This window comes from Corylus avellana, chromosome ca2 (assembly GCF_901000735.1).
Source record: "Corylus avellana chromosome ca2, CavTom2PMs-1.0".
NCBI lineage: Eukaryota > Viridiplantae > Streptophyta > Magnoliopsida > Fagales > Betulaceae > Corylus > Corylus avellana.
Window position 1 is genome coordinate 11,381,283 of NC_081542.1, and position 25,749 is coordinate 11,407,031.

The 25,749-nt window shown below is 41.5% G+C and overlaps 1 protein-coding gene across 2 annotated transcripts in view; it reads right to left on the reverse strand.

The window, feature by feature from the left end:
• Positions 1–23,500, reverse strand: part of LOC132172611 (acetolactate synthase small subunit 2, chloroplastic-like) — a 46,744-nt gene extending 23,244 nt beyond the window's left edge. For both annotated transcript variants that reach the window (XM_059584143.1, XM_059584144.1), the window contains exons 1-6: positions 23,209–23,500; positions 13,892–14,105; positions 13,511–13,594; positions 12,542–12,610; positions 4,087–4,170; positions 764–916 (exon numbers count right to left, since the gene is read on the reverse strand). In XM_059584143.1, coding sequence (XP_059440126.1) covers positions 764–916; positions 4,087–4,170; positions 12,542–12,610; positions 13,511–13,594; positions 13,892–14,105; positions 23,209–23,432 — 828 coding nt within the window. In that variant the 5' untranslated portion in view covers positions 23,433–23,500. The remainder of the gene's footprint in view (positions 1–763; positions 917–4,086; positions 4,171–12,541; positions 12,611–13,510; positions 13,595–13,891; positions 14,106–23,208) is intronic.
• Positions 23,501–25,749: the final 2,249 nt, after the last annotated feature.

Sequence of the window (25,749 nt, forward strand, 5' to 3'; positions counted from 1 at the left end):
AAGCTCTCTATAAAACCCAAAAACAAAAAGAAACAAAAAGAATCCATGTTGGTTCATCTTGGCCTCCAGTTTCTCTGGCCTAATTTCATCCCCTCTTTCTTTTGCTAATCCTATTTTTGTGTCTTTATTTTTAGTTTATTTTTATTTTTTTGAATTTATCAGGGTATTTGTCTTAATAAAAAAAATTTAAAGTCATTTTTGTCTTCTTCTTTTTGTCCTTGGGAGGCGTTAAAAAGTTTTTGGTAGTTTGGAGGGAAGATTGTTAATTGAATGGTAGTTAGAGGGATACGTGGACTTTTCCCAAAGGATTATATGTTCTCTTTATTAAATAATAGCAATATCTCCTCCCAAATGATTCAAGGATTAATAAAAGTTTTAAAACCATGGCTGCCCCTAGGATTCCTTATTCTCAAACTGCATTTGGTTAAAATTCACAAACACAAACAGTTCAATCAACATATAAGTTTATAAGTTCAATAATTCATCCTCCAAAAATAAGGAAGTTAATTTTTTAAATAATGATTTTTCAGATGTACTTGGTCAGAGCATATGCAAAAGATAGAACAAATTATCTAAAATGGTAAGCCTGTTAAAATTGGCATGTGAAAATGAGGTACCCACTATGCACATGTGATAAGTAAAATCCTATAGCTCTATGCAGTAATTTCTAATATAGAGAAGAAAAAAAAAAAAAAAAACAGATAGTCATGGACAAAAAAGGAATAGCAAGCAGAACCTCCTTGATAGAACAAAAAGTACAAACCTTTGAGGATGTACTGACATTGCCATTAAGTGATCGATTTGCATTCTCTACAAGAACATTAGTAGGAGATGGTTGTTCAAGATCTGGATAAGAAGCAGCAGAGAAATCCCAGAATGGAGCCGTCTCACCCATCTTCTCCCGTCGCAAGGCAATCTACACATATTGAAATTCAAACTCATCACATGGGAAATCCTTGTTATATATTAATGAGTAACAACTGTTTGTCTTAATTGATTAACGACATTTATTAAGGAACCCAATCATGGATGGTCACCATAAGCTACTAACCTAATCTGATTAGATTTTTAAAACTATTTTTCTCACAATTATATATTTTTGAAATGTATATTTATAGAATGCGGAAAATAAGGCAAACATGTCTATGGGATATGCCAGTAACTTTAGTTGTTCGATCAATTCCTAGTGGTGGCGCGTGCAGGCGCATCCCGCTACTCCTCTCTTGTGTCTCCATTTTGTAGCTGCCAGGTCTTGGGTGGCTTTTGTTAGAATATTCGGAAAATATAATATATTTTCCGTATATTCCATAATTACGATGATATCAAATATTCTCTATTTATATGCTAATTGTAATCAAATATTAGGATTGTAATCAAATCAAAGGGATTTAATTACTATACTTGTATTTAGACATTACCCTATAAATAAGGACCTTTATATCGTAGGCAAAAAAGTTTATGAGCACAATGTAACCCTTAGGGGTATTCTGAGAGGTGGACATAGGTGTCTAAAACCGAACCACCCGTAAAGTTCTTTGTGTTATTTCTCTCTCTTGCTTCCGCTCAATATTCTCACATCATCTTAATTTCAACAACTTTGTCGTCCTACGGGTTGAGTTTCTCATTGCTGGCTGTGGTGTTTGTGGCTTGTCTTACATGTTAGACTGCATTGTTGTTGGCTTTGCCGATGAAGGTGCACACGGTGTGTGGCCGGAGATGGATTTTGTGAGATGGTTTTACCTTGAGGCTAAAACATTCGAGCTCTCGGTGGTTGCCCCTTTGTTCTCCAGCTAGAGGAAAGGAGAAGGGGCTTATCCCGTGTTTAGTTGTTGGGATTGTGTACTGCTTGGTTGAAATCCATGGTGGAGGAGTTGATTCACATTTCTATAACAAGGGAGTTCATCAAGTCATTTAGAGAGGAATCCAAGATGTTTATCACTCGAAGAGGCTCCAACAAGTCTGGCCAGTTTCTAGAAGTGGCTGTGCATGTAGTGGGTGGCCAGAGAGGACTCATCATGATCTCTGAGGTACGAGAAGGGCGGGGATGGAGTTGTTTTGAGGCCGAACTTAGCAAGTTGAAGCTTTTCTTTAATTCCACAGTCGGTAAAGGAACCATCGTGTGGTGTTGTGTCAGTCGTCTAGTGTTTCCTCTTCATCAGGGAAGCAGGATCTGGGGTGGGTAAGGGCACAACCCTTATGGTAGGAAAGGGCCCATCATGGTAGGTGGCTCTTCGTCGTTTGCAGAGATGGTGCACTTGGTGGAGAATTTTTCAATTTCGAAGAAGGTGATGACGATGTGTCTTGACGCTCTATTGGACAAGAAGCAACTTGACGCGGATCAAAAGTCAAGGTTCATAGCCCAAGGTTCGGCTTCTTCCTCGTTTTGTGCTTCAAAGGATGACATGATTTCTCAAGTTGGAAAGAGGAAGGGTTTTGGATTGCTTTGGGCATGGATAGGTCATCTTGAACAAATCAAAGTGGAGGTTGATTTGCGTGTGTGTGAAGGCTTGGAGGTTTTTGGGCCAAGCCCCAAGGACCATTCTTTAGTTGCTACCCAAAAGCCCACTTTTATTCCTAGGACCACTAAGCGTTGTAAGAAGGGGTTGAAGTTGCGGGTTGGGTCATGCTTTCTCCTGGCATGCAAGCCCAACGCCAAGAGGGCTACCAAATTGGGCTAAGTCACAGGTCCCAGGTCCAAAGTAGGCTTTGCTGTGGGTCGTGGTTGCTCGAGTCCCTTCACTCAGGTTGATGGCTCTCCAAAAGCCTTGCTGGCAGTTATGGCAGACATATGAGCTTCTCCAGACCTAACGATCACATCTTGCGTTGGGAGATTCCGGGTATTTAGATGAGGCTTTGCATTGTGCAAAGGAGTAATATCCTATTTTTGGGGATCTCTACGGTGGGTTATGAGGCGCCAACTTTGGCTCTTTTGACAACTATCGAAGAGGAGCATTGCTGTGAGGAATTGGCTTCTCTCTCTAATCTTGGTTTTAAAGGCAGCAGGGAGCTAAGAAATTTGGACTACTCCATCAACTATGATGCTAGAGGCGAGTGTTCAAGCCATAGAAACGGTAAGGCTCATGGCTTAGCGTTTTGCGCAGTTTATGGGGGTGTCTTCTTGTGGGGCTTCAGGTGGTATTTTGTGCAGTTTATGGGGGTGCCTTCTTGTGGGACTTCAGGTGGTATTTTGCTTCTATGGGACTTAATGGTGGTGGAAAAGTTAGGGGTGTGTGTGGGGTCAACTTGGCTGTAATTCTAATAGGGTGGCTCTTACATTGGTGTTTTGGGGGTGGATAGGGGGGTTTTGCACTTTTGTATACTTCCTGTATACGTAGGGGCGCCTTACATATTTAATAATTATTTTCTATTACTTATCAAAAAAAAAAAAAAATTATAGAAACGTGGAAAATAGAAGTATATTCAGTTATCTCACACTCAAATAAAATAATTATAGAACCGAATTGTATTTGAAAGTATACCATCTAAGATACATATTGCTTCTGCCTGTCTAAAGGTATAAAAAATTCAGAAAAGCATTGAGAATTGAGGTTACTAGTCCTAGAGGTAACGAATCAGGAATCTCGTTATTACAACCCTTTTACATGTCAGCCGCACCGCATGATGATAATCCACTTTCAAAGAGGTTTTCAGAAATTAAATAGCTATTCATATTCGTCAGTTTGGTGAACTCTCATTGGAATTAAACCAAAATTATTAAAATGCCCACATTTAAAAAAATATATATTGAGGCTCTATTTGTTTAAGAAGGTGGAACTCCTAGGACCGGTGGTGAATTCTGATGTCCTGCAACCGGCCCCGACAAACTCCGGCAATAGCCAGCGGTGGATTTCAAAAGAAAAATATTGTGGGTTTATTTGGAAAATATAGTCTATTTCTCAATTTAAGGAATAGTCATTCCAATGGGAATGGCTATTCCAATGCTAAAAATCTTACAAAATTATGGAATAGCTATTCCATCCATTCCATGTGTTTATCATTAAGAAACTGAATAACTTAAGAATATATAGAAATGCATACACACGATGGCATGTAGAAACAAAGAGCCTACAAATATGGATGAATTACCTTTCCAGTTCTTGAGAGTTCCTTGATTCCAAATTTGCTTAAGTTCCTTTGAACAGCAACCATCTTCCCCGGGTCTCCAGTGACCTGAAATATCCATGTGGAACTTACTTTGAAGATTTATAAGACAAAAATAATCTGGTCCCACAATTCAAACGTAAAGTTAGCACATAAGGATAAATGCTTTAACATAAGGTTTGACAAAAGGTCCAAAACCTACAGATGCGTGCAAGACCCATAGTGCATTACTTATGCACAATAAACACAAGGAATCAAGATCTCACAATTAACATGAAATAGTAATGTGGGCATGGATATATATTATATTTCTAGTTGTCCATGTGTTTAAGTAAAAAAGAAAAAAACTCAAAGTCCATGATTGAGATACCTCTGTTATAGATAAATGGAACCTTATTTCTCAACTTAAGGTCATGAAATGCTAAATTAACCTCAGCTTTGTAATGAAAACGTATAATAATGGATCTATATATTCGAAATTCTTTGGAAACAAGGACACATCAATCCATATGTTTTCATTTCCATCTAAAAAATGGGTCGACAAAAAGTTGGGCATGTGAACTAAACTTCTTACTATAATATAGTAAAAAAATTAAGTGGGTTTGACAACAATTAGACACAATGAAGTTGTGACATTGCTGCTCTTTCTGAGCTACAAATTTTTTATATTTATGATGGGGAACCCCTCCAAGGCAAGGTTACTTGATGTACCCACCTTTGTCAGACAAACCTTGAATTGTACAAAGCGCCCCAACTCCGGCTTTTCCGGCAAGCATGGCCCCAAGGAATTGTTTGAACTCAAGGAAAATTGAACCTTAAGCCTTATGGAGATGCCATCAAGATCAATGCCCTTACCACTTGAGCCAACCCCTTTAGTTCAAAACTCTTTAAAACGCCCTCAAGCATAAAGTCTTTCCTTTACTCCAAAATTGAAAGAATTTTCCTCACTCTTACCAATCGCCTTCTTCGAATAAGAGAACTTTTAGGAGTAACTCTTTGATGCAGTGATCGAATAAGGGTCAAGTTACTGTCTCTAAAGTAATTTTCAGTTTTGGCTACATAGAACTTTTTCATGTTTGAAAATCAAGTATGGCATCTGTTTGAGTCAAATTTTATATGTTTTTAAAGGTCAAGTCATTATTGTCTTTAAAGTAATTTTCAGTTTTTTATTTCAGTCATTAATTTATGTTTTAAAGCATTCTTATTTTTTGTTATAAGTAATTTCATATCATTAATAAAGCGTAGAGGGGCATAACCCTATTACACATGGAGTATTCAAAGATGAACCCCTAATAGAAAGAAGAAGAAAATAAATTCATGAAATCAAGAAAAAAAAAATGAGGCTGCATGTTAGAGTGCATCGCTGGGACTAGTCCTCTCTCTCTTCTCGTCGAACCAGGTTCGTCGAGAATTTTCACCCTAGCGGTGGTGCGTGTTGATGCTGCTCACTAGGGATTGGTGAGCGCTTTTTCATGGAGCATCGTTTTTACATTGAAGCTAAATCTTTCTGCCTTTTGGCGAAGGATGGGTATCCTGATTTTTATTTGGAGGAAAAAAGGAAAGGGTTAGAGTGCATCACTGGGACTAGTCCTCTCTCTCTTCTCGTCGAACCAAGTTCGTTGAGAATTTTCACCCTAGCAGTGGTGCGTGTTGGCGCTGCTCGCTAGGGATTGGTGAGCGCTTTTTCATGGAGCATCGTTTTTACATTGAAGCTAAATCTTTTTGCCTTTCGGTGAAGGATGGGTATCCTGATTTTCGTTTGGAGGAAAAAAGGAAAGGGTTCGTAAGGGCTATTTGTGTGAGCCATCCAGCATCTTCTTGGTTGATGGATTCGTTGCAGGCGGCGTGTCTGTCTCTGGCGAAGGAGGAGTTCGCCAAGGCTTACCAGGAGGATGGGACGGCGCTGATGGTTCACGGGGGCGGTAACAAGGTGGGAAGGTTCTTGCAGGTGGGCATCTATGTTGAGGGTGGACGTAAAGGTGTCATATGGATCCCAAAAGGCCAGAATGGACGAGGATGGCAGCGGTTTGCGGTTGAGTTGCATCTGTTGATTGCAACAAAGGAGAAAGGGTTAGATTCGGAGGCTCATATGGCACCCTCTTCGGCGGATTTGTTTACTAGGAGGTCGTTTGTGGATGTGATACGTGCGGTGACAACTCCGAAGCTCTTGTCCTCTTGCCTCCTCGATGTACTACCTTATTCAGACGGCTTTGGGATGGGTAGCGGTGGTGTTGAGATGCGTAAGGCAGTGGACTGCTATGAGTTGGAGATGCCGGTGTCGATAATCCCACAGAGATTGCCGAAGAGGAAGAAGAACGGTGACTCATTGGCGGCGGCTACAGCTGGGTTGAGAAGGAAGAAGATGAAGGGTTTTTTTGTCAATTGGTGGGTAAAGAAGTATCTAGGGTTTTCTCATGTGGAATGGGTCCGGATCCTTGACGGGTTGCATGTAGGCCTGCTGGAAGGTATGCAGGTGAAGCCCACTGGAAATTGGCATAACCTTGATGGTATGGGGGCCATTGGTGTGGATCTAGATCTAGATCCGGGTTTTGGGTATGGATCCGATTTCGGGTATGGATCCGGTATTGGGTATGCATCCAAGTTGGGATAGGGATCCGGGTTTAGATCTGGATCCGGAATCGGATTTGATCCTGGATTTGGTCTCGCCGGTGTATTCTCAATTGAGCTCGGTTTTGGACTTGGTCTCGTCGGTGTCATCCCCAACAGCAGCGATTACGCATGCGATGGTTTGTCCGGCGAGTTACCCGAGCTTGGTGACTGCAGATTTTGGTCGGAAATCTTCTCCGGTGACTCTTGTGACAGTAACTGTTCCTCCAATTGTGGCTACTATTCCTGCAAAACAATTCTCTTTTCCTCCGGCGATTTCTGCGGCAATTTCTATTTCTTCGGCGAGGCTTCAGAGCAGGATGAAGGATGAGGCTTCTGTTTCTCCGGTGGTGGCTACTATTCCTTCGGTGGCTTCTGTTTCGCCGGTGAAACAACCTCGAGTTTTCGAGGATGCTCCTATAAATCCTGCACCTGCCAAAGTTTTGATAGATAAACAATACTCTGTTTCCAAGTCTATTGTGGGATATTCGCGGAGAGCGAAGGATAAGGAAGCTAAACAACTGCATAAGAAAAAGGTGCTGCTGGGGGTGAAGGGCGAGATGAAGTTCGCGATGAAATCTTGGGGAGGGAATGAGGAAAGTCTTTTGATTGCCATCGATGAGGAGGGAGCTCAAGACTTTTATGCTCCAAAGGTCAAGGGAAGAAAGAGGGAGCTCAAGAATTTGGAATGCTCCATTAACTTTGAGGCTAGGGGCAGTGGTTCGAGTAGGGTTAGGGATGTGGGGTGATTTTGTGGGGTGGTTGGGTGCTGTGGGTTAGCCTTTGTGTAGGGTGTTTCTTGGGTGGTTCTTTTTGGGTCTCTTGTGGGTGCTCCTTGGGAGCTTAGGGCTTTTCTGGGTGTTTCGCGCTCTCTTTATATGCTTCTTGTGTATTCGGGTTGTGTCCCCTTGGTGTTTTGATATATACAACAATTACTTATAAAAAATAAAAATAAAAACTAAAGTAGGAACATCCAAGCTATGGTGCGCTGCTATCCACATATGTAACCTGTTAAGTATAGACTTCCGCAACTCTACCACCGAAATCTCGACATCCTTAAAAAGCCACGCATTTCTCTCATGCTAAATACACCATGTTACACACAATGGAACCAGCCTCTATATTTCCTTAACTAGACCACACCTAATCGAACCACCCCATCTCGGCATAACCCACTCTACCCCAAACAATGTAAGAATGTAACTCCAAAGTTCTCCTGAAACTTCACAATGAAGCAAAAAAGTGATCAACAGACTTCTCATTCTTCTTGCACATACAACACCACTTAACCACCACAATATTCCTCTTTCGCAGATTATCATGCACCAATATTTTCTCTTGGATTGAGCATTGCATCTCGTCCGTGCGGTTCTCGGTGTTGATCAATGGTTCGCCCTCCGGTTTCTTTGTGAGCTCGCGCGGGGTTAGACAAGGTGACCCTCTATCGCCTTTTTTGTTCATCTTGGTCATGGAGGTTTTTAGTAGGATGATTAATGCCTCCATAAGCAGGGGTTTCATCAATGGGTTCTATGTGGGTGCCAGGGAGCATGAGCGGGTGTCGATCTCCCACCTTCTTTTTGCTGACGATACTTTGGTGTTTTGTGGGGCAGAACCGGAACATGTTAGATTTATTAAAGCTCTCAGTATAGGCTTTGAGGCGGTTTCCGGGCTAAAGATTAATCGGGCCAAGTCTGTTTTGGTCCCAGTCGGAGATTCAGTTGAGACGGATGAGCTGGCCGGCGTCTTGGGTTGTGGCACTAGCTCGCTTCCCTTGAAGTATTTGGGTCTTCCGTTAGGGGCTTCCTTCAAGCAGTTGGCTGTTTGGGATGATATGGTGGAGAAAATTGCTAGAAGGTTGGCCTCGTGGAAGCGTTCTTATTTGTCCAAGGGGGCGAGGCTCACTCTCATCAAGAGCACCTTATCCAACTTGCCCACCTATCTTCTGTCCCTGTTTCCCATCCCTATATCCGTGGCGAACCGTATTGAGAAGATTCAACGGGATTTTTTATGGGGAGGTTTCAAGGATGAACCCAAATTCCATTTGGTCAGTTGGCACGAGGTTTGCTCTCCGATTTCTGAGGGAGGTCTAGGGATTCGGAGCTTGCGCCTTTTCAACCAAGCCCTCTTGGGGAAATGGTTATGGAGATTTGCAAATGAAGAAGAAGCTTGGTGGAGAAGTATCTTGGTGGCCAAGTATGGGGTGGTTTGGGGTGGTTGGCGTTCAAATGTTCCTCGTGGAACGCATGGGGTGGGGCTATGGAAATTCATTTGTGGGGTTTGGAGGTCGTTTCGGTGCCACTTCAGATTAGTTCCCGGTTTGGGGGGGAAGGTCAAATTTTGGGAGGATTGTTGGTGTGGCGAGACGCCCCTCAAAGATGCTTTTCCGGGCCTTTTTATTATAGCCCGCAACAAGGATGCCTCCATTGCGGATATTCGGGAGTGTGTAAATGGGATGGTGCACTGGAACGTTACTTTTACCCGTAGCATCCATGATTGGGAGGAGTTGGCCTTAGCCTCTTTCTTCTCACTCTTGTATTCGTCTCCGATCCGGGGGGAAGGGGTTGACCGTATGTGGTGGATTCCTTCAAGGAAAGGGAAGTTTGAGGTCCGCACTTTCTACAAGAGGCTCGCCCTTAAGGAGCCTAATCAGTTCCCTTGGAGAAGGATTTGGCGTACTAAGGCTCCTTTGCGAGTGGCGTTTTTTGCTTGGTCGGCCGCTCTTGGGAAATCTCTCACTCTGGATAATGTTCGGAAGAGAGGTATTGTTGTGGTTAATCGTTGTTGCATGTGTGAGGTGGATGGGGAGTCTGTGGACCATCTCTTCCTTCATTGTGGGGTTGCGCGCAAGTTGTGGGAGGTCATATTCTCTCGCTTTAACTTGAGTTGGGTTATGCCTAGAAGCGTCATGGAGATGTTTGCCAGTTGGTGGGCGGGAGGTAGATCTAGTAGTGCGGTGGTTTGGAAGATGGCTCCCTTGTGTCTTCTATGGTGTCTTTGGAAGGAAAGGAATGCGAGATGCTTCGAGGATTTGTCGAGGAACCTAGAGGATCTTATTCATTTCTTTTTGTACACTTTATTCACATGGACAGCAGGATGGCTTGCTCCTTTAGTGATTGATTTTCCTGATTTTCTCTTTTTGTTCTCTTCTTCTTTCTCCCCTACTTAGTCGCTCCTTTGTATACTTCCTGTGTACTAGGGTTGCGCCCCTCTGCGCTCTTAATGCATTATTACTTATCAAAAAATATTTTCCCTAAGGCTGCTGTCCACCCAAACAACGCCACCCTCGAAGGAGCCTTTACTCGCCAAATGCTCTTCCATGGAAATACAGAACGAGTCTGGCCAGATAACACCTTATAAAATGACTTCACCTCAAACTTAACCCTCTTGGACGAGCTCTATCCCAACTGATCCCCCTCTCCATGACGTAACTTGAAAGAATACAACTGCTTAAAGAATGATAGTACCAACTCTATCTCCCAATCCTAGATTGATCGCATAAAAAGGACATTCCACTGAATAACCCCATCATGACATTGAAAGTTATCTGCCACCCACGCATCTTTGTGTCTAGCAATAGTAACAAAGCCAAAAAAAAAACGTGCTTCAATGGTCTATCACCACTAAGGGTGGGCATGGGTCGGATCGGTCCGGGTTTTGGGGTTTTTGATACCCGACCCGCACCTAGCAGGTATTTTAAATTACACCCAAGACCTGACTATAATGAACAGTATCTACCGGGTCTCGAATTTTGTAGGGTATTTTAAATTATACCCGAGACTTGGCTGTAATGAACAGTATCTACCAGGTCTCAAATTTTGCGGGGTGGGGGTGGGTGATCAAGGGCAGGCAAGGCGGGGCGGGTATTATGTGTCTTTCTTCTTTCTTCTGCAAAAGTGAAAGCAACCCCTTCAATCATTCTCCAAAGAAAAGATAAAAGAAGAAGGCAAAAGCAAGAAAAGGAAGAAAAGAACTAGTAACATAGGGCTTTCAACCATAAAAGCATCCAACTCCTTCTAAAGGGTACAGGTTAGAAGCTTGTAACCATCTAAAAGTAGATTTGTATACAATCGTAAGGTCAAAACAACGAGAACTCATTACCCCCCATCAAATTGAAATAAGCTTGTTCAAAACAAACAACAGCCTCAAAGAAAGAGAATGAAGGAGATTCAGAGAGAGGAACCAGGACGTGGTCAAGCGTGGAGCACTGGAGGTGGAGCCGTGGTTTGTGGAGGTTGGAGAATGAGGCGCCGCTAGGATGAGTGAAGAATGAACAGCATGACTGCGTTAGGAAAGAAAGAGAATTGCATGAGGAAAGAAAGAATCAAGGATTTTAGGGTTTTTTTTTGGGTATCCAGGGTGGGGCCGGTTACCCAGGGTATTTTAAAATTACTTTCCCACAATCTGGCCGGCCCCAGCCGGAAATCCAAAAAAAAATCTCGTACCACAATTTTATAGACAATAATCGGGTTGGGCAGGGCGGGTGGAGCGGGTTTTGCCCACTCCTAATCACCACACCAAATATCATGCCAAAAACTTACTTTAGACCCAATCCCCACCTCAAACCAAACAAATTTGAAAAAACTGTCCCACCCCCTTCAAATATGTTTCCACACACCCACTACATGTGTCCCCATAACGTCCTTTGAACACCATCCACCCCTTATACTCTCATATCTAGCTTCAATCACCATTTTCCATAAGGCCTCGCTCTGCTTAGCATACTACCATAACCATTTTCCCAATAAGGCTCCATTAAATTGAAGCAAATTCCGAACACCTAGCCCCCACGCTTTTAGCGGCGTGCAGATTTGCTTCCAATTTACTAAGTGGAATTTTACCTCATAGCCAATGCCACCCCAAAGGAAATCACTTTGGAGTCTCTCAATCCTATTAACCTCTCCCATTGGAATAGGAAATAATGATAAGTAATATGTAGGAAAATTAGAAAGGGTACTTTTAAGCAAAGTCAACGGACCACTCATAGACAAATACAGTTTCTTCCAACCAGCCAACCGACATTCCATTTGCTCAATAACGCCATTCCAAATAGACATGCCCTATAAGCGGCAAACCCAAATACTTCATAGGCAAAGAGGCAACTCGACACCCAAAAATATGAGCCAAGTCTCCGACATCTTCCACCACTCCTATAACAACAAGCTCAGATTTACCCAAATTGATTCTCAATCCCGACACTACTTCAAAAAACAAGAATATAAACCACAAGTGTCAAATTTGCTCAAACTGTGCACCACAAAAAATCAAAGTTTCATCAGGGAACAGCAAATGAGACACTACCAAAGCTTTATGGTTTCTTGACCCCACTGAAAACGCTGTCAATAGGCCCTGCTCTATCGTCAAAGTCAACATCCAACTCAAAGCTTCCATAACCACCACAAACAACTGCAGCGAAAGTGGATCCCCCTGCTGTATCCCTCGAGAGCTAAACCACATCGCTTAAGCAAATACAGCAAGAAATCCCAGTTAAAATGATCATACGACTTCTCCAAATCCAACTTGCATAGTACGCCAAGTTCCCCCGATCGAAGACGACTTTCTAGACACTCATTAGCCATAGTTTTGACCCTGAATGTTTCTTCAAATAAGAGGTTTTCCCTATTTCAAATAAAATAGTAGTAGTAGTATAATAACATATTGATAATTATAACAATTACAATTATAATAACATGTATCTCAAGTTACTTTCTTTATTTTTGAGTAATTGTGAATTAAGTTTGTTATCAATGTTTGTCTTCATATCTAAAACCAAATGCTAGCTAAGTGTCATAACTGAAACACACAAGTAAAAGCTAAGAATCTGACAAAAATTCACCTCAATAGTCAGCGAATCTTCTGAGATATCAACAATTTTTGCTCTGAAGATGTCTACTAACCACATTATCTGGAGATTATAGCACAAAGAAGAGATCAGGTACTTCAATGCACTAAAATGAAAGGAAAACCACTGAAAAGGAAGGTGCTTATTGCCCTCAAATCAGAGAACCACTCCCATCTTGAAAAAAAAAAAAAAAAAAAACTGAACTCCATACAGTAAGAAACACTTAGAACACCTTACTGGTTAATTCCGACTTGCCACCCTAGTGAAATGTATGACACCACAATAGAGTATGAACACAGCATGGCATACATGTAGGCCATGCACTTAATTTAAGTGAGCCCCACCTCAAAGATGTATGAAATGACCAGCCCAGATACCTGAGAAATTATCACACTTTTTATGGAAATTCCACTGTTCTATTTTTCTTTTTGTATTTTTTTCAAAATGCCACATTAGTATATAATTACGTTTTAGCAAAACACATCAATGACCTCTAATAACTTAAAAGGGGAGGTTATCTCAATTTGCCAATACATACCCCAAAAGATTTTAAAAAAATAAAAATAAATAAAAATTTAAGAAAAAAAAAAACAAGTCTTGGAAAGCAAAAAAAAAAAGAAGTCGAAAGGATAAATATCTGGATCAAAAACAATGAGATCAATGAGGCATTTGTGCTAGGAAATAATCAAACTGTTGATTTATACATCTTTACTTATCAAAAAAAATAATCAAACTGGGTGCAGAAAGTTGTACCCAGTACAAAGAAAAAGCGCTTGAAACATGATTTCCTACTCCAATGGTGTGATATTTGTCTCCAAACATTATCTACAGACTGTAAAACGCACCAATATCCCCTTAGAAAAAAAGATAACCGACTGATGGGACAGTTTTGCTTTTCAAGTCAAAGTAGACCATCCAAGTGATGATGTCTCAGACCAGTGATTGAATGATCTAAATAATTACCTCAGCACAGTTATTTGGATCTGCATTAAGTTTTATAAGCATCAGTTCACGTTCTACTTGTGGCTCCCTTGAGATATCTTCAACCTGATCAATTAGATAAGTTACTCAAGAAGTAAAGTGCAGAACCAAATAAGTAAACAGTCAGTCCAAAAAGTTATATATCTATCTATATTTAGTAGAAAAAAACACAAAGTATTAGAAGAGCTAGTGCAGTAGCAAGAAAGCAACATCTTGGAAGGTTCATTTTAAAAATAAAAAGTAAACAATTCCCCTGCCTCACTGAAATAAATTTAAGTTAGAGAAATAAACAATCAGCAATACCAACACCAAGAATTAAGATTTCTACAGAATACTTCCGGATTATCTCAGGTGAGCCATAACCTTAATGACATTCGCAAGCTTGTTCAGCTGTTCAACAACTTGTCGCAAAACTTTCTCGGTTCCAGAGACAACTACGGTAAAGAGAGCCTTGTCCTTGTTCAAACCAACTGCAAGGGACTCAATGTTGTAACCCCTCCTAGCAAACACCCCCGCAATTCGATTTATTATTCCACTCTCATCCCCAACAAACACTGAAATTGTGTGACGTTTCATCCTGAAAGCAATTAACATACCACATTACAACCAGACTAAATGTAGCAGATATGCATACTGGAATGGGAAGAAAAGAGGCTCATAAGTAGCTTCTGACATATTTAAAAAGAAAAATCACCAATACTATCATTAAGACCTATCTCTCAAATACGTCAAAGGGAAATCTAATCAGCAAAAACTATATAATGTGGTATGTTAGATAAAACTAACCTTGTCTGAGATAAAATTTTAGATCTCCAAAAATTTGACTTTGATGTATTTCTCTTATCAAATTACACAGGCTAATTGATCAGGCTTTAGAAAAAGGAATCAAAGTTGCCGTGTGTAGCACTTCAAATGAGAAGGCGGTATGCATAATCAGTTATTCTATACTAAAATCTCTTCAAAACAGCGATGGGGTTGTCTAGAGTCTGGAAAGTGGAGTCTAAGGAGTTTGTGATGATCGTGAAGGATGCAGATATGGTGTTGAAACTACAAGAGTGCTGTAGAGGTAAGACGCGTTGGATACGGCTGAATTGGAAAGAAGCGGTTTGGCTAGTAAATATCTTTAATAAGCTGATGGCGGTGGAGGATTCAAGGGTATTTTGGGATGAATCTACTCATAGTTTTCCACGTGCGTTAGCCCAGAAATGTTTCAATAGGCATGGGAGCTTTCTGGTTTTAGAGGAGTTTGATGGTAGAGATAGGCGAGGTAGAGTTATGGTGCTAGAGGGTAGGCACAGGAAGGGCTGGGACCAGCTTCAGTCAGAGTTGCGGATTGCCATTGATTTTGTTCAACCATTCATTGGGGAAGCAAGGAAGGCAGTGACAAGGAAACAGAGAAGGAGCTTTTCAGAGGTCTTGCTTTCCTCATCGAAGCAGGTGAAGGAACCGTTTGGGTCTTATGCAGAACCGATTGCGAGAGTTCCCAAATGGCTGTTAGGAGGTAATGCAGGGATCAGCAAATTGTCCGGGCCAAGCGCTCTTGCTGACTGCCATGCTGGTCGTGAGGTTCAGGTGGCTGCTCTGGCGAAGGGTCCGGCGGTTAGGTATACATTGAACAGTGGTGCTAGCTGTGAGGTATTGTAGAAGAAGACTTCAAGTTACGAGGAGAAAGTCTGTGAGGAGCATGCTTCTGGAATGTATGGTCAGGGTTGCGTGTGTGCGGGGGAGAAGGAAAAGTTGAAGATTTCCCTGTTAAAGTTATAGGAGGAAATCAGGAATTGTCTCGAAGGGATAGGTGTTCGTTGCACTTGTACTTGTGGGTCTGGCTCTCTTGGGCCTAAAAACTTTTTGGAAATGTCCCAGGTGGCCCAACCTAGTGGACTGCCTAGGAATCAGCCCATGGTCCAACCCAAGACTTCGGCAGGTCAGAAGGAAAAGGCCTCTGTTGCGGGACTTGGACCCAATAAGGTTCTAAAATTTTACAGCAGAAAGGTAGCGGGTAAGGCGGGGGATATGGGTGCTTCATCTTTCAACACTGGGCATCAGCCTTCTCTGATTTTCACAAACTTAGATTTTCCGGCACTTTTTGTGTCGCCGGCAAAGGCGCCGATGATGGTTACGCCGACAGTGAAGGGGTCGACGATGGAGGTTGCGGCAAGGGAAGGCGCTCTGGGCGCCGATAAAGTTGTTGTGCTCTCTTCGGCGATCGGACCGGTCGCACCAGCTTCGGCGTCGACGTGGGTGTGCGATGCAGGCCTGGGTATTCTAGGTAAGGAGCCAACGATTCTTCCGGTAGGGGATCGAAGAGAGGTTTCGACTTGTGTTGCTCTGTCGGCACCTTCTGGGTCAGCTGCCGGTGTTCGTGCGAAGCTGAAGATGCCAACTTTGGGGCAGCCGGAAGTTTTGCTGGCAGGGGGGAAGTTTGGGAGGGGGATTGATAAGGGGGAGGGAGGGGGCTCAGGCCAGTTGGTTAATGTCAAGCTGGTCCAGCCGGCGAAGCTATCGTAAAAGGAATGGAGTGATTTTCAGGGAGAGCTTCCTCCAGGTTTTGAAAGATGGGAGCTGCCGGACATGAGTCAGAAGAAGACGGGTAAGGATTTGGGGGAGAGTAATGGTGCTGGACAGAAGCCGATCGATTTGCAGGGGGAGATTCCTTCGGGTCTGGAGAAGTGGGATCTGCCAGGAGTGGACAACTCATTGAGGTGGAAGGGGGCTATGGTTAGCGTTTGTAATGAGAGCTTTTGCTCTTTGGGAAAAGCTTATTCTGGAGATAAGGACCGCAGTTCACAGGGTGAGTCATTAGTTCCAGACTCCTTAGCCTTGGTTCCAATTGAGGATCAGGAGCCTATTACGGTAGAGTTTGTTACTCAATTTAGCAAGCTCGTGGGTGTCTCTTGTGATGGAGAAGCTGGGAAGTTGGAGGAGGCTTTTGGGCTCATTATGGCTGATAATGAGGACAATGGTAAGGATGCGGGAGAGGCATTGAAAGAGGGAGTGGCCATGGAAGCACATACGGGAAAAAAAGGTAAGAGAGAGCTCAATAACCTTAATTCCTCCGTTAATTATGAGGTGCATAATGGAAGTTCTTTGAGGGACTGCAAAAAGGGGAGGGCTAATCGGATTATTTAATTAAGCCAAAGATTCTTTCTTGGAATGTGAGGGGTTTGAATGTAAGGGATAAAAGGCTGAGGGTTAGAAATCTGCTTAGAAATTGGAAGATGGATATAGTGTGTTTTCAAGAGACAAAGGTGGACTTTGGCACAAACAATTTTGTGAGGAGTTTGTGGGAGTGTCCTTATGTGGAGTGGTGCTATGTCCCTTCTAGAGGGGCTTCGGGTGGCATTTTGGTGTTGTGGGATAGAAGAGTAGTTACGAAGGTTGAGGTGGCTTTGGGCAGTTTTGTGGCGGCTTGCTCCTTCAGAAACGTCGATGATGGTTTTGCTTGGGCTTTTGCGGGGGTGTATGGCCCTAATAGAGCTAACATCAAGCGTCTCCTTTGGGAGGAACTGGTGGGCCTTATGAGTTGGTGGGATTTGCCTTGGTGTATTGGTGGGGATTTCAACGCTACTTTGTTTCCTAGTGAAAGATCCGGGGAGGCTTATTCTCGGACCGCGATGAGGGATTTTGCAGATTTTATATCGGAGCAGGGTCTTATGGATTTCCCGTTAGCTGGGAGGGTCTCTACTTGGTCTAACAACCATTCCTGGTCACGGCTAAACCGATTCCTAGTCTCTCCGGAATGGGACGCTCGACAAAAGAGGATGCTTCAGGTGTGTTCGGATCATGCAACTATTATTCTTGATTGTAGTTGCTTCTTGGGAGGCAAAAGACCTTTCAAGTTCGAGAATATGTGGCTTAAAGCGGAGGATTTTGTGGACAAAGTAAGAAGTTGGTGGGAGTCTTACCATTTCCATGGTACTCCGAGTTTTATTCTGGCAAAAAAAATACAAGCTCTTAAGGGGGATATTAAGAGATGGAATGACCAGGAATTTGGCAACGTGGGAAGGAGCATTAAGGCCCATATGGATGATATAAAGGCTCTTGATAGGGTGGAGGAAGAGAGAGGGTTATCCGCTGATGAAATTAAGAGGAAGAGGTTGTTAGCCAAAGAATTGGAGACTCTTCTCTTACATGAGGAAATTAGCTGGAGGCAAAAATCTAGGATTCGTTGGTTGAAAGAGGGAGATAAATGCACTAAATTTTTCCATCAGATTGCTAATGCAAATAGAAGACATAATTCTATTGAGTCTCTGACTGTGGGTGGCTCTACTACTTCAGATCAAGGGGTCATTAGCAACCACGTTACAAGTTTCTACGAGTCTCTTTTTTCAGAGAGCCTCAACTGGAGACCGAGGCTGGACGATCATGATTTTGATATATTGAATATTGGTGAGGCCTCTAGGTTGGAAGTTCCTTTCGAGGAAAGAGACGTGTGGGAGGTGGTGAAAGGTATGGATAGGGACAAGGCGCCAGGCCCGAATGGCTTTTCTATGGCTTTTTTCCAGGATTGCTGGGATGTGATTAAGGTGGACATTATGGCGGTTTTTGTGGAGTTCCATGAGCAAGGTAAATTTGAAAAAAGCCTTAATGCTACGTTCATCGCTCTCATTCCGAAGGTACATGGAGCTTCCGATATTAAGGATTTTCGTCCGATTAGCCTTGTGGGAGGGACTTATAAGATTGTGGCAAAGGTCTTAGCCAACAGAATGAAGAAAGTGATGGATAGGGTCATCTATAAACCCCAGAATGCTTTTGTTAAAGGTAGGCAAATCTTGGACTCAGTTCTCATTGCCAATGAATGTTTGGATAGCCGAATCAGATCAGGGGAACCTGGCTTGTTGTGCAAATTGGATATGGAAAAGGCCTATGATCATATGAATTGGAAGTTTCTACTTTACTTACTGAGAAGGTGCAGTTTTGAAGAGAAATGGTGTTCCTGGATTGAACATTGCATTTCGTCTGTGCGATTCTCGGTTTTGATCAACGGATCTTCTTCCGGTTTCTTTGATAGCTCACGGGGAGTAAGGCAAGGAGACCCACTTTCTCCTTTCTTGTTTGTTCTAGTCATGGAGGCGTTTAGTAGGATGATCAATGCCTCGATAAACAGGGGTCTCGTTTTTCTGTGGGAAGTAGAGAGTCAGATCGGGTTATTGTCTCTCACCTTCTCTTTGCTGATGACACTTTGGTTTTCTGTGGGGCAGATCTTAGTCAAGTTAGAAACATTGGCGCTTTACTTGTTTGCTTTGAAGCCGTTTCTGGGTTAAAGGTGAATTTGGCTAAATCTGTCTTGGTCCCTATTGGTAGTATGAATAATATGGGCATTCTGGTTGGCATTCTTGGCTGTGGTTCAACTTCTATGCCTTTGAAATACTTGGGTCTCCCTTTGGGGGCCCCGTTTAAGGTCAAGGCCAGTTGGGAGGACATGTTGGAGAAGTATGCCAGAAGGCTGGCCCCATGGAAATGCTTGTATTTGTCTAAAGGGGGGAGGATTACTCTCATCAAGAGCACCTTATCCAATCTTCCCACTTATTTCTTGTCTCTGTTTCCTATTCCTGCTTTTGTGGCGAAGCGTATGGAGAAGATTCAACGTGATTTCTTATGGGGTGGGATCAACGATGAGTTTAAGTTCCATCTGATCAGTTGGAACAAGGTATGTTCTCCGATCTCTAAGGGAGGTTTAGGGATCCGAAATATGCGTTTGATGAATAAAGCTTTGTTGGGGAAATAGTTGTGAAGATTTGCTCATGAGAAAGAGGCTTGGTGGAGAAAGATCCTGGTGGCAAAGTATGGTGCGGTTTGGGGTGGTTGGCATTCTAGGGTTCCTAGTGGTTCGCATGGGGTGGGGTTATGGAAGTACATAAGCAAGGGGTGGAGGTCGTTTCATTATCACATTAGATTGGTCCCTGGATTTGGGTCCAATATCAGGTTTTGGGAGGATATCTGGTGCGGTGACATGTCTCTCAAGGATGCTTTTCTTGGTCTTTCCAATATTGCCACCAATAAGGATGCGTCTATTGCGGATAACAGGGAGTGTACAAATGGCTCCGTGCAGTGGAATGTTTCCTTTATTCGCAGGGTTCATGATTGGGAAGTGGAGGCCTTGGCCTCGTTTTACACTCTCTTGCATTCGCACTTGATGCGTGGGGTAGGGGAGAATAGGATGTGGTGAATCTCTTCATGTAAAGGAAAATTTGAGGTTAGATCTTTTTACAGGATCCTTGCCTCTAAAGATCCTTCCCCTTTCCCTTGGAAGAGTTTATGGCGCACCAAGGTTCCTTAAAAAAGTGGCTTTTTTGGCTTGGACGGCCGCGCTTGGGAAGACTCTAACCTTGGATAGTTCGAAAGAGAGGTATTGTTGTGATAAACCGTTGTTGCATGTGTGAATCGGATGGGGAGTCAGTTGACCATCTCTTTCTTCATTGTGGGGTTGCGCGTATCTTGTGGAATGCCATTTTCTCTCGGTTTGGTTTGTGTTGGGTGATGCCTGGTAGCGTCAGGGGGTTGTCTGCTTCTTGGTGGGCGGGTGGCAATTCTCGTAGTGCCGTTGTGTGGAAGATGGTTCATCTTTGCCTTATGTGGTGCATTTAGATTGAGAGAAATGCTAGATGTTTCGAGGACTCATCTAGGAATATTGACGACCTTATACACTATTTCTTGTACACCCTCTTCACTTGGACTGCTGGTTGGCTAGCACCCTTAGTGATCAGCTTCCCTGACTTCCTTTTTATGTTTTCTTCTTTATTTTCTCCTTCTTAGTCGCTCTCTTGTATACTCCCTGTGTACTAGGGTTGTGCCCCTCTGCGCTTTGTTTAATACATCTTTTTTACTTATCAAAAAAAATATAATGAATAACTTTTTTTCTCAGTAAATGATAATATCAAATAGGGATAAATGCAAAATTGGTCCCTATAGTTGGCCTAAATTACAAATTACTCCATGTGGTATAACAAATAATTTATAGATCCTTGTAGTTGGTCTAAATTACAAAAAAACTCTCAATGATATAAAAAATAATTTATAGGTCATCAAAGTATGCTAAAATAACAGTTTACTCCAATCAATTTTCATTAAGTAAATTAACAAAATATGTCATTTTACCATGTCATACCCAATAAAAATATGACACGTGTTTTTATTAATTTCTTATTTTCAAAAATGACAATTAGAATTTTTCACTTCATTTTACGACACCAGCTAAGATTACATCAACCCTCATTCCACATCATACTGTTACAGTAAATTAACATAATCTCTTGTATCTCCAAAATTTTACCCCGTGTGTAACCCTCCCTCATCTTCACCTTCCTTAGCCGCTTCATAAAATGTGACTGTCAAATTCTTGTAAAATGCTCCCAAATCATGGCGAGGAAGATGAAAATGAGGGAGGGTTACGCACGAAATACAATTTTGGGTATAGAAGAGATTAGGTTAATTTATTGTAGCAATATGACATGACAAAGTAACGGATTCTGTTAAGTTACTTAACGAAAATTGATTTTAAGGAGTAAACTGTTATTTTAGCCTACCCTGAGGACCTATAAATTATTTTTTATACCACAGAGAGTGATTTATAATTTAGGCTAACTATAGGAACCTATAAATTATTTGTTATACCACATAGAGTGATTTGTAATTGAGCCCAACCACCGAGAACAATTTTGCATTTATTCCTATCAAATAAAACATAAATAGATTTATGTTAATACTTAATAACCATATGAAGTTCAAGAGAATTTTTGTTACCCAATCATTCTTGCTCTTTAATCATAATTCTATATAGCCAAAGTTTTACTGAAGTTTCAGTTGCATAAATGGTCCCTTATTCTTCAATGTTCATTAGCATTAAAATACAAATATATACAGGGACGAAGCCAGCAGGGGTTGATAATGCCCCTCTCGCCTGCTAAATTTTTTTCTTAACCCAGGTAAAGTGGCCCTGGCTTCCCTAATTGCCCACCCTTAGAGTTGTTTCTCTCCTCTTGCCTCTTGCCTCTTCCCTTCTTCACTCTCTCTGAACATTATTGAAGACATAGGAATGGTAAAGCTTGGAAGAAGACATGGGAGAAGACAAAGAAAAAAAAAAAAAAAAAGAGAGAGAGATGAGAGAAGACGAAGAGACGTTTGAATGAGAGAGTGGTAGATTGAAAAGAAGATGGGAGGAGAAGACAAGGATACGCGGTTGGAGGAGAAGAGTTATGTGCTGATTACGTTTAGATAAGGAGATTGCCACGTAGGGAATATATGAAGAGGCAAACTGGGTGAAATGTTTTATGAGCTGGAAATTTCTAGATTTATTTATATGAACCTTAGGCCACCGATTGTAAAGACAATAACGTAGTGTATAAAGAGGCCCATGACTCCATGAGAAATAATTCATATATTGGAAAAACAATAAGAAATAATTCATAATTCTGATTTTTCTCTTCTTTCTTGGAGGGTGTCTCCACGAATAAGTTCAAGTTTGATTTTTACTCTAAATTACATGCATTCAACCATTTTACTTTACTAATCCATCCAAAACATTACATCCATTCCATCAATTATACTATTTTCTTATCATTTTCATGACATTCCATCAGAAATTTAGTCAAAAACTTCATTTCTATGCTACTCTTGGTTTTTGAAATTTGCATGTAAAGTGTATGATGAAACTTTTCTGAAATGAGTAAATTATTCCTGTTTGGCCAAAAGTTCATTAGAAATAATATATAATTCGCCAAATTTTTGCACAAACCCAGTATCCCGCTCCTCTCTTTGTGAAAAACCAAATTAGAGAAAAAGGGGCATGTTGGCATTCGAGGCAGAATTAGCATTTGAAGTTTGTCAGGGTAAAAGTAAGAAAATTAAAAATTTGAGCGGGTAAAAATTTAATTTTTGAAGAGTTATAGGGGTATTTTTTTTAAATAAAATTGTGGAAAACATGGCCCCCAAGGCACCATGGCATGTAGTTCTGCCATTGGTTGACATGTTTGCCCCTGTCAACAAAAATTCTGGCTTCGCCACTGTACATATGTGTGTATATATATATATATATATACACACACACAGGTATTCCTGATCAATTCTATTACTTCTGACTTCCCAGCAGTCCATCTAAGTGTCCTTGCATTACCTAATCACTACAACTACATTGCTTGGCTTCACAAATACCCAGCACCTTATAACATTAAGTGGCCAAATAAGTCATGATTATGAATAGAGACCTCCCAATGTAGAGTTTCACTTTTACCCTGTGGACGATGTTACATTTAATCTCAGTTACATTAGCCCTCTTACATTGAATTTCTAGAACCAAGATAATGAGAATTTACCAGGCCATCGAGTTCCAGTATTAATTGCTTCAAAACAACTAACCACAAATCCCTTTGCAGAAAAGGAACAACTTTGTACAACCAAATTATACAAGCCAAATTCCAATTGGGAAGGGGGGCAATTAAAATAAACCATTATTTAATAAATAAAATATAGCAATAGAACAGTTCCATACAAACACTAAATCCAACAAATGAACAAAACAAAACCCTCTTAGAACTACCACAACCAGGAACAAAAAGCCACCCTCATTGAACCAAATGCACACAAATATTAATCTGTAAAAAGAAAAGCTTCATACACACAGGTTTAAGCAAACCCAGAAAACAGCAAGCGTAAATAAGAGAGAGGATAGATCAGAAACTCACTTGGACCGAGTCAGGAGAGGTGCGGACTCGCTCAGAGACACTGCATTGTTATTGGTAGCGGCAGAGACCTCCAGCTTCCTGAACTCAAAAGTCCTCCTCCACTTGGGTGCTCTCAAATGCCCAAAATCCAAGCTTCTTGAAAACCTATGTCCCAAATCCACTCTCAAGCATGGCTTCAGCTTCTCAGTCTGCACCGGTGCTGGGCACCGTGACACAGCCGCCATGAGTAACTCCTCGTTTTAGAGAGACGGAGAGAGAAGAAACAACACTCTTTGTTTTTCTTTTCTCTTTCTTGTTCTGGGCAAGCACACGATATTGACTGTCTTTAGGCCACGTAGTTTTCAAAATCCTGTGTCTCTTTCTTGCACGTGCTTTAATTTTCCACCAAAAAGTGAAAACCGGATTCTTCTTTTCTTTTCGGTACCTTTTTTTTTTTTTTTTAATTTTTATGGGTGATCTTGTCAATGGGTGACATGAAGAGATTCAAGTTGTTCGCTCGGGATCAGGGCTACTGAACATTTAGAAAAAAGTTGTCATTCAGTTGTCAACATTAGAGGACAAATGAACTCTCGAATCATTTCGTAGTACCCATCGAGATGATCGCCTCAAAGTTTTATACAAGCTCGTAAATTTTCGTTGAAATGATTTTAGGTTGTACGTATCACTACCAAAGCATTTGGTCAGGCGCATGGGATTTGGTCCTTGTTTTGAAAATTCAACTTCATTTGACTAGCCCGAAATTTTATGAGATTATACAAAACTTCAAGATTATCCTGTCAACGGGCGGCAAGAAGTGATTTGAGCCATTCACACTGGATCGGGGCTAAAGAACTTCCAGAAAAAAGTTGTATTTTAGTTGTCAATATCGGAGGGTAAACGAACTCGAATTATTTCGTGGCACCTGTTAACATGATCGCCTTAAAGTTTTATAAAAGCTCGTAAATTTTTCGTCCCAAATGATTTTGGGTAGCATGTATCGCTACTAGAGCATTTGGTTAGGCCCATGGGCTTTGGCCCTAGTTTTTAAAATTCAACTTCATTAAATTGGCCCAAAATTTGATGAGATTGTACAAAACATCAAGGCGATTCTATCAACGAGTGGCACAAAAAGATTCGAGTCATTCGCGCGGGATCGTGGCTATCGAACTTCCAAAAAAATTTGTTGTTCAGTCGTCAACTTTGGGATGCAAATGTGCTCGAATCACTTTGTGGCATCCATCGACATGATCGCCTCAAAGTTTTATACAAGCTCGTAAAGTTTATTCCCAAATGATTCCAAGTTGTACGTATCGCTACCAGAGCATTTAGTTAGGCCTTTGGGCTTTGGTCCTAGTTTTGAAAATTCAACTTTATCTAATTGGCCCGAAATTTTACGAGATTGTACAAAACCTCGAGGCCATCTCGTCAACATGTGGCATGAAGTGATTCGAGCCGTTTGCACGGGATCGGGGCTACCGAACTTTCAGAAAAAGATGTTGTTCAATCTTCAATATCGGGGGACAAACGAACTCGAATCACTTTGTAGCACCCGTCGGCATGATCGCCTTTAAGTTTTACACACGCTCGTAAATTTTATTGGCAAATGATTTCTAGTTGTACGTATTGCTACTTGAGCATTTGGTTTGGCTCATGGGCTTTGGTCTTTTTTTAAAAAAAATTCAACTTCATTCGATTGGCCCGAAATTTTACGAGATTGTACAAAATCTAGAAGCGATCTTGTCAACTGGTGGCACAAAGTGATTCGAGCCATTCGCTCGGGATCGGAGCTGCTGAACTTCCAAAAAAAGTTGTCGTTCAGCCGTCAATAACGGGGGGCAAACGAACTCGAATCACTTTGTGGCACCTATTAACATGATCGCCTCAAAGTTTTATAAAAGCTCATAAATTTTCGTCCCAAATGATTCTGGGTTTGTACGTATCGCTACCAGAGCATTTGGTTAGTCTCATGGGCTTTGGTCCTAGTTTTGAAAATTCAACTTCATTTGATTGGCCGAAATTTTACGAGATTGTACAAAAACCTCACGGCGATCCTGTCAACGGGTGGCATGAAGAGCTTTGAGTCGTTCATGCGGGATCGGGGCTACTAAACTTCTAAAAAAATTTATCGTTGAGTCGTCAACGTTGGGGGGCAAACGAACTCGAATCATTTCATAGCACCCATTAATACGATTGGCTCGAAGTTTTGCATAAGGTACAGTCCGTCTTCCCTAGGTATGGACAATCAAATCGCTTAATTAGTTATACGCAATCAAGGGATTAGCATAACTCATATTTGGGTCATACGAATTATCTACCTAAATTACACTAACCTAGGGTGTAGAGTAATTCGCCTTTCCAAGGCATGACCTATCAAACCCTTTTGATCATGTGTCAATTAAAACCGTTGTATAACAATCATTCATGTAATCACAAAAAATATGAATGATTGAATTCAATCAAGATAAAAAGTTTTATAAGACTAGAGAAAAAATTAATAATGATTGAATATAAACTTTAAAACCAAAATTCTAAGTTATACAACCGTCATGCATATAGAAAATT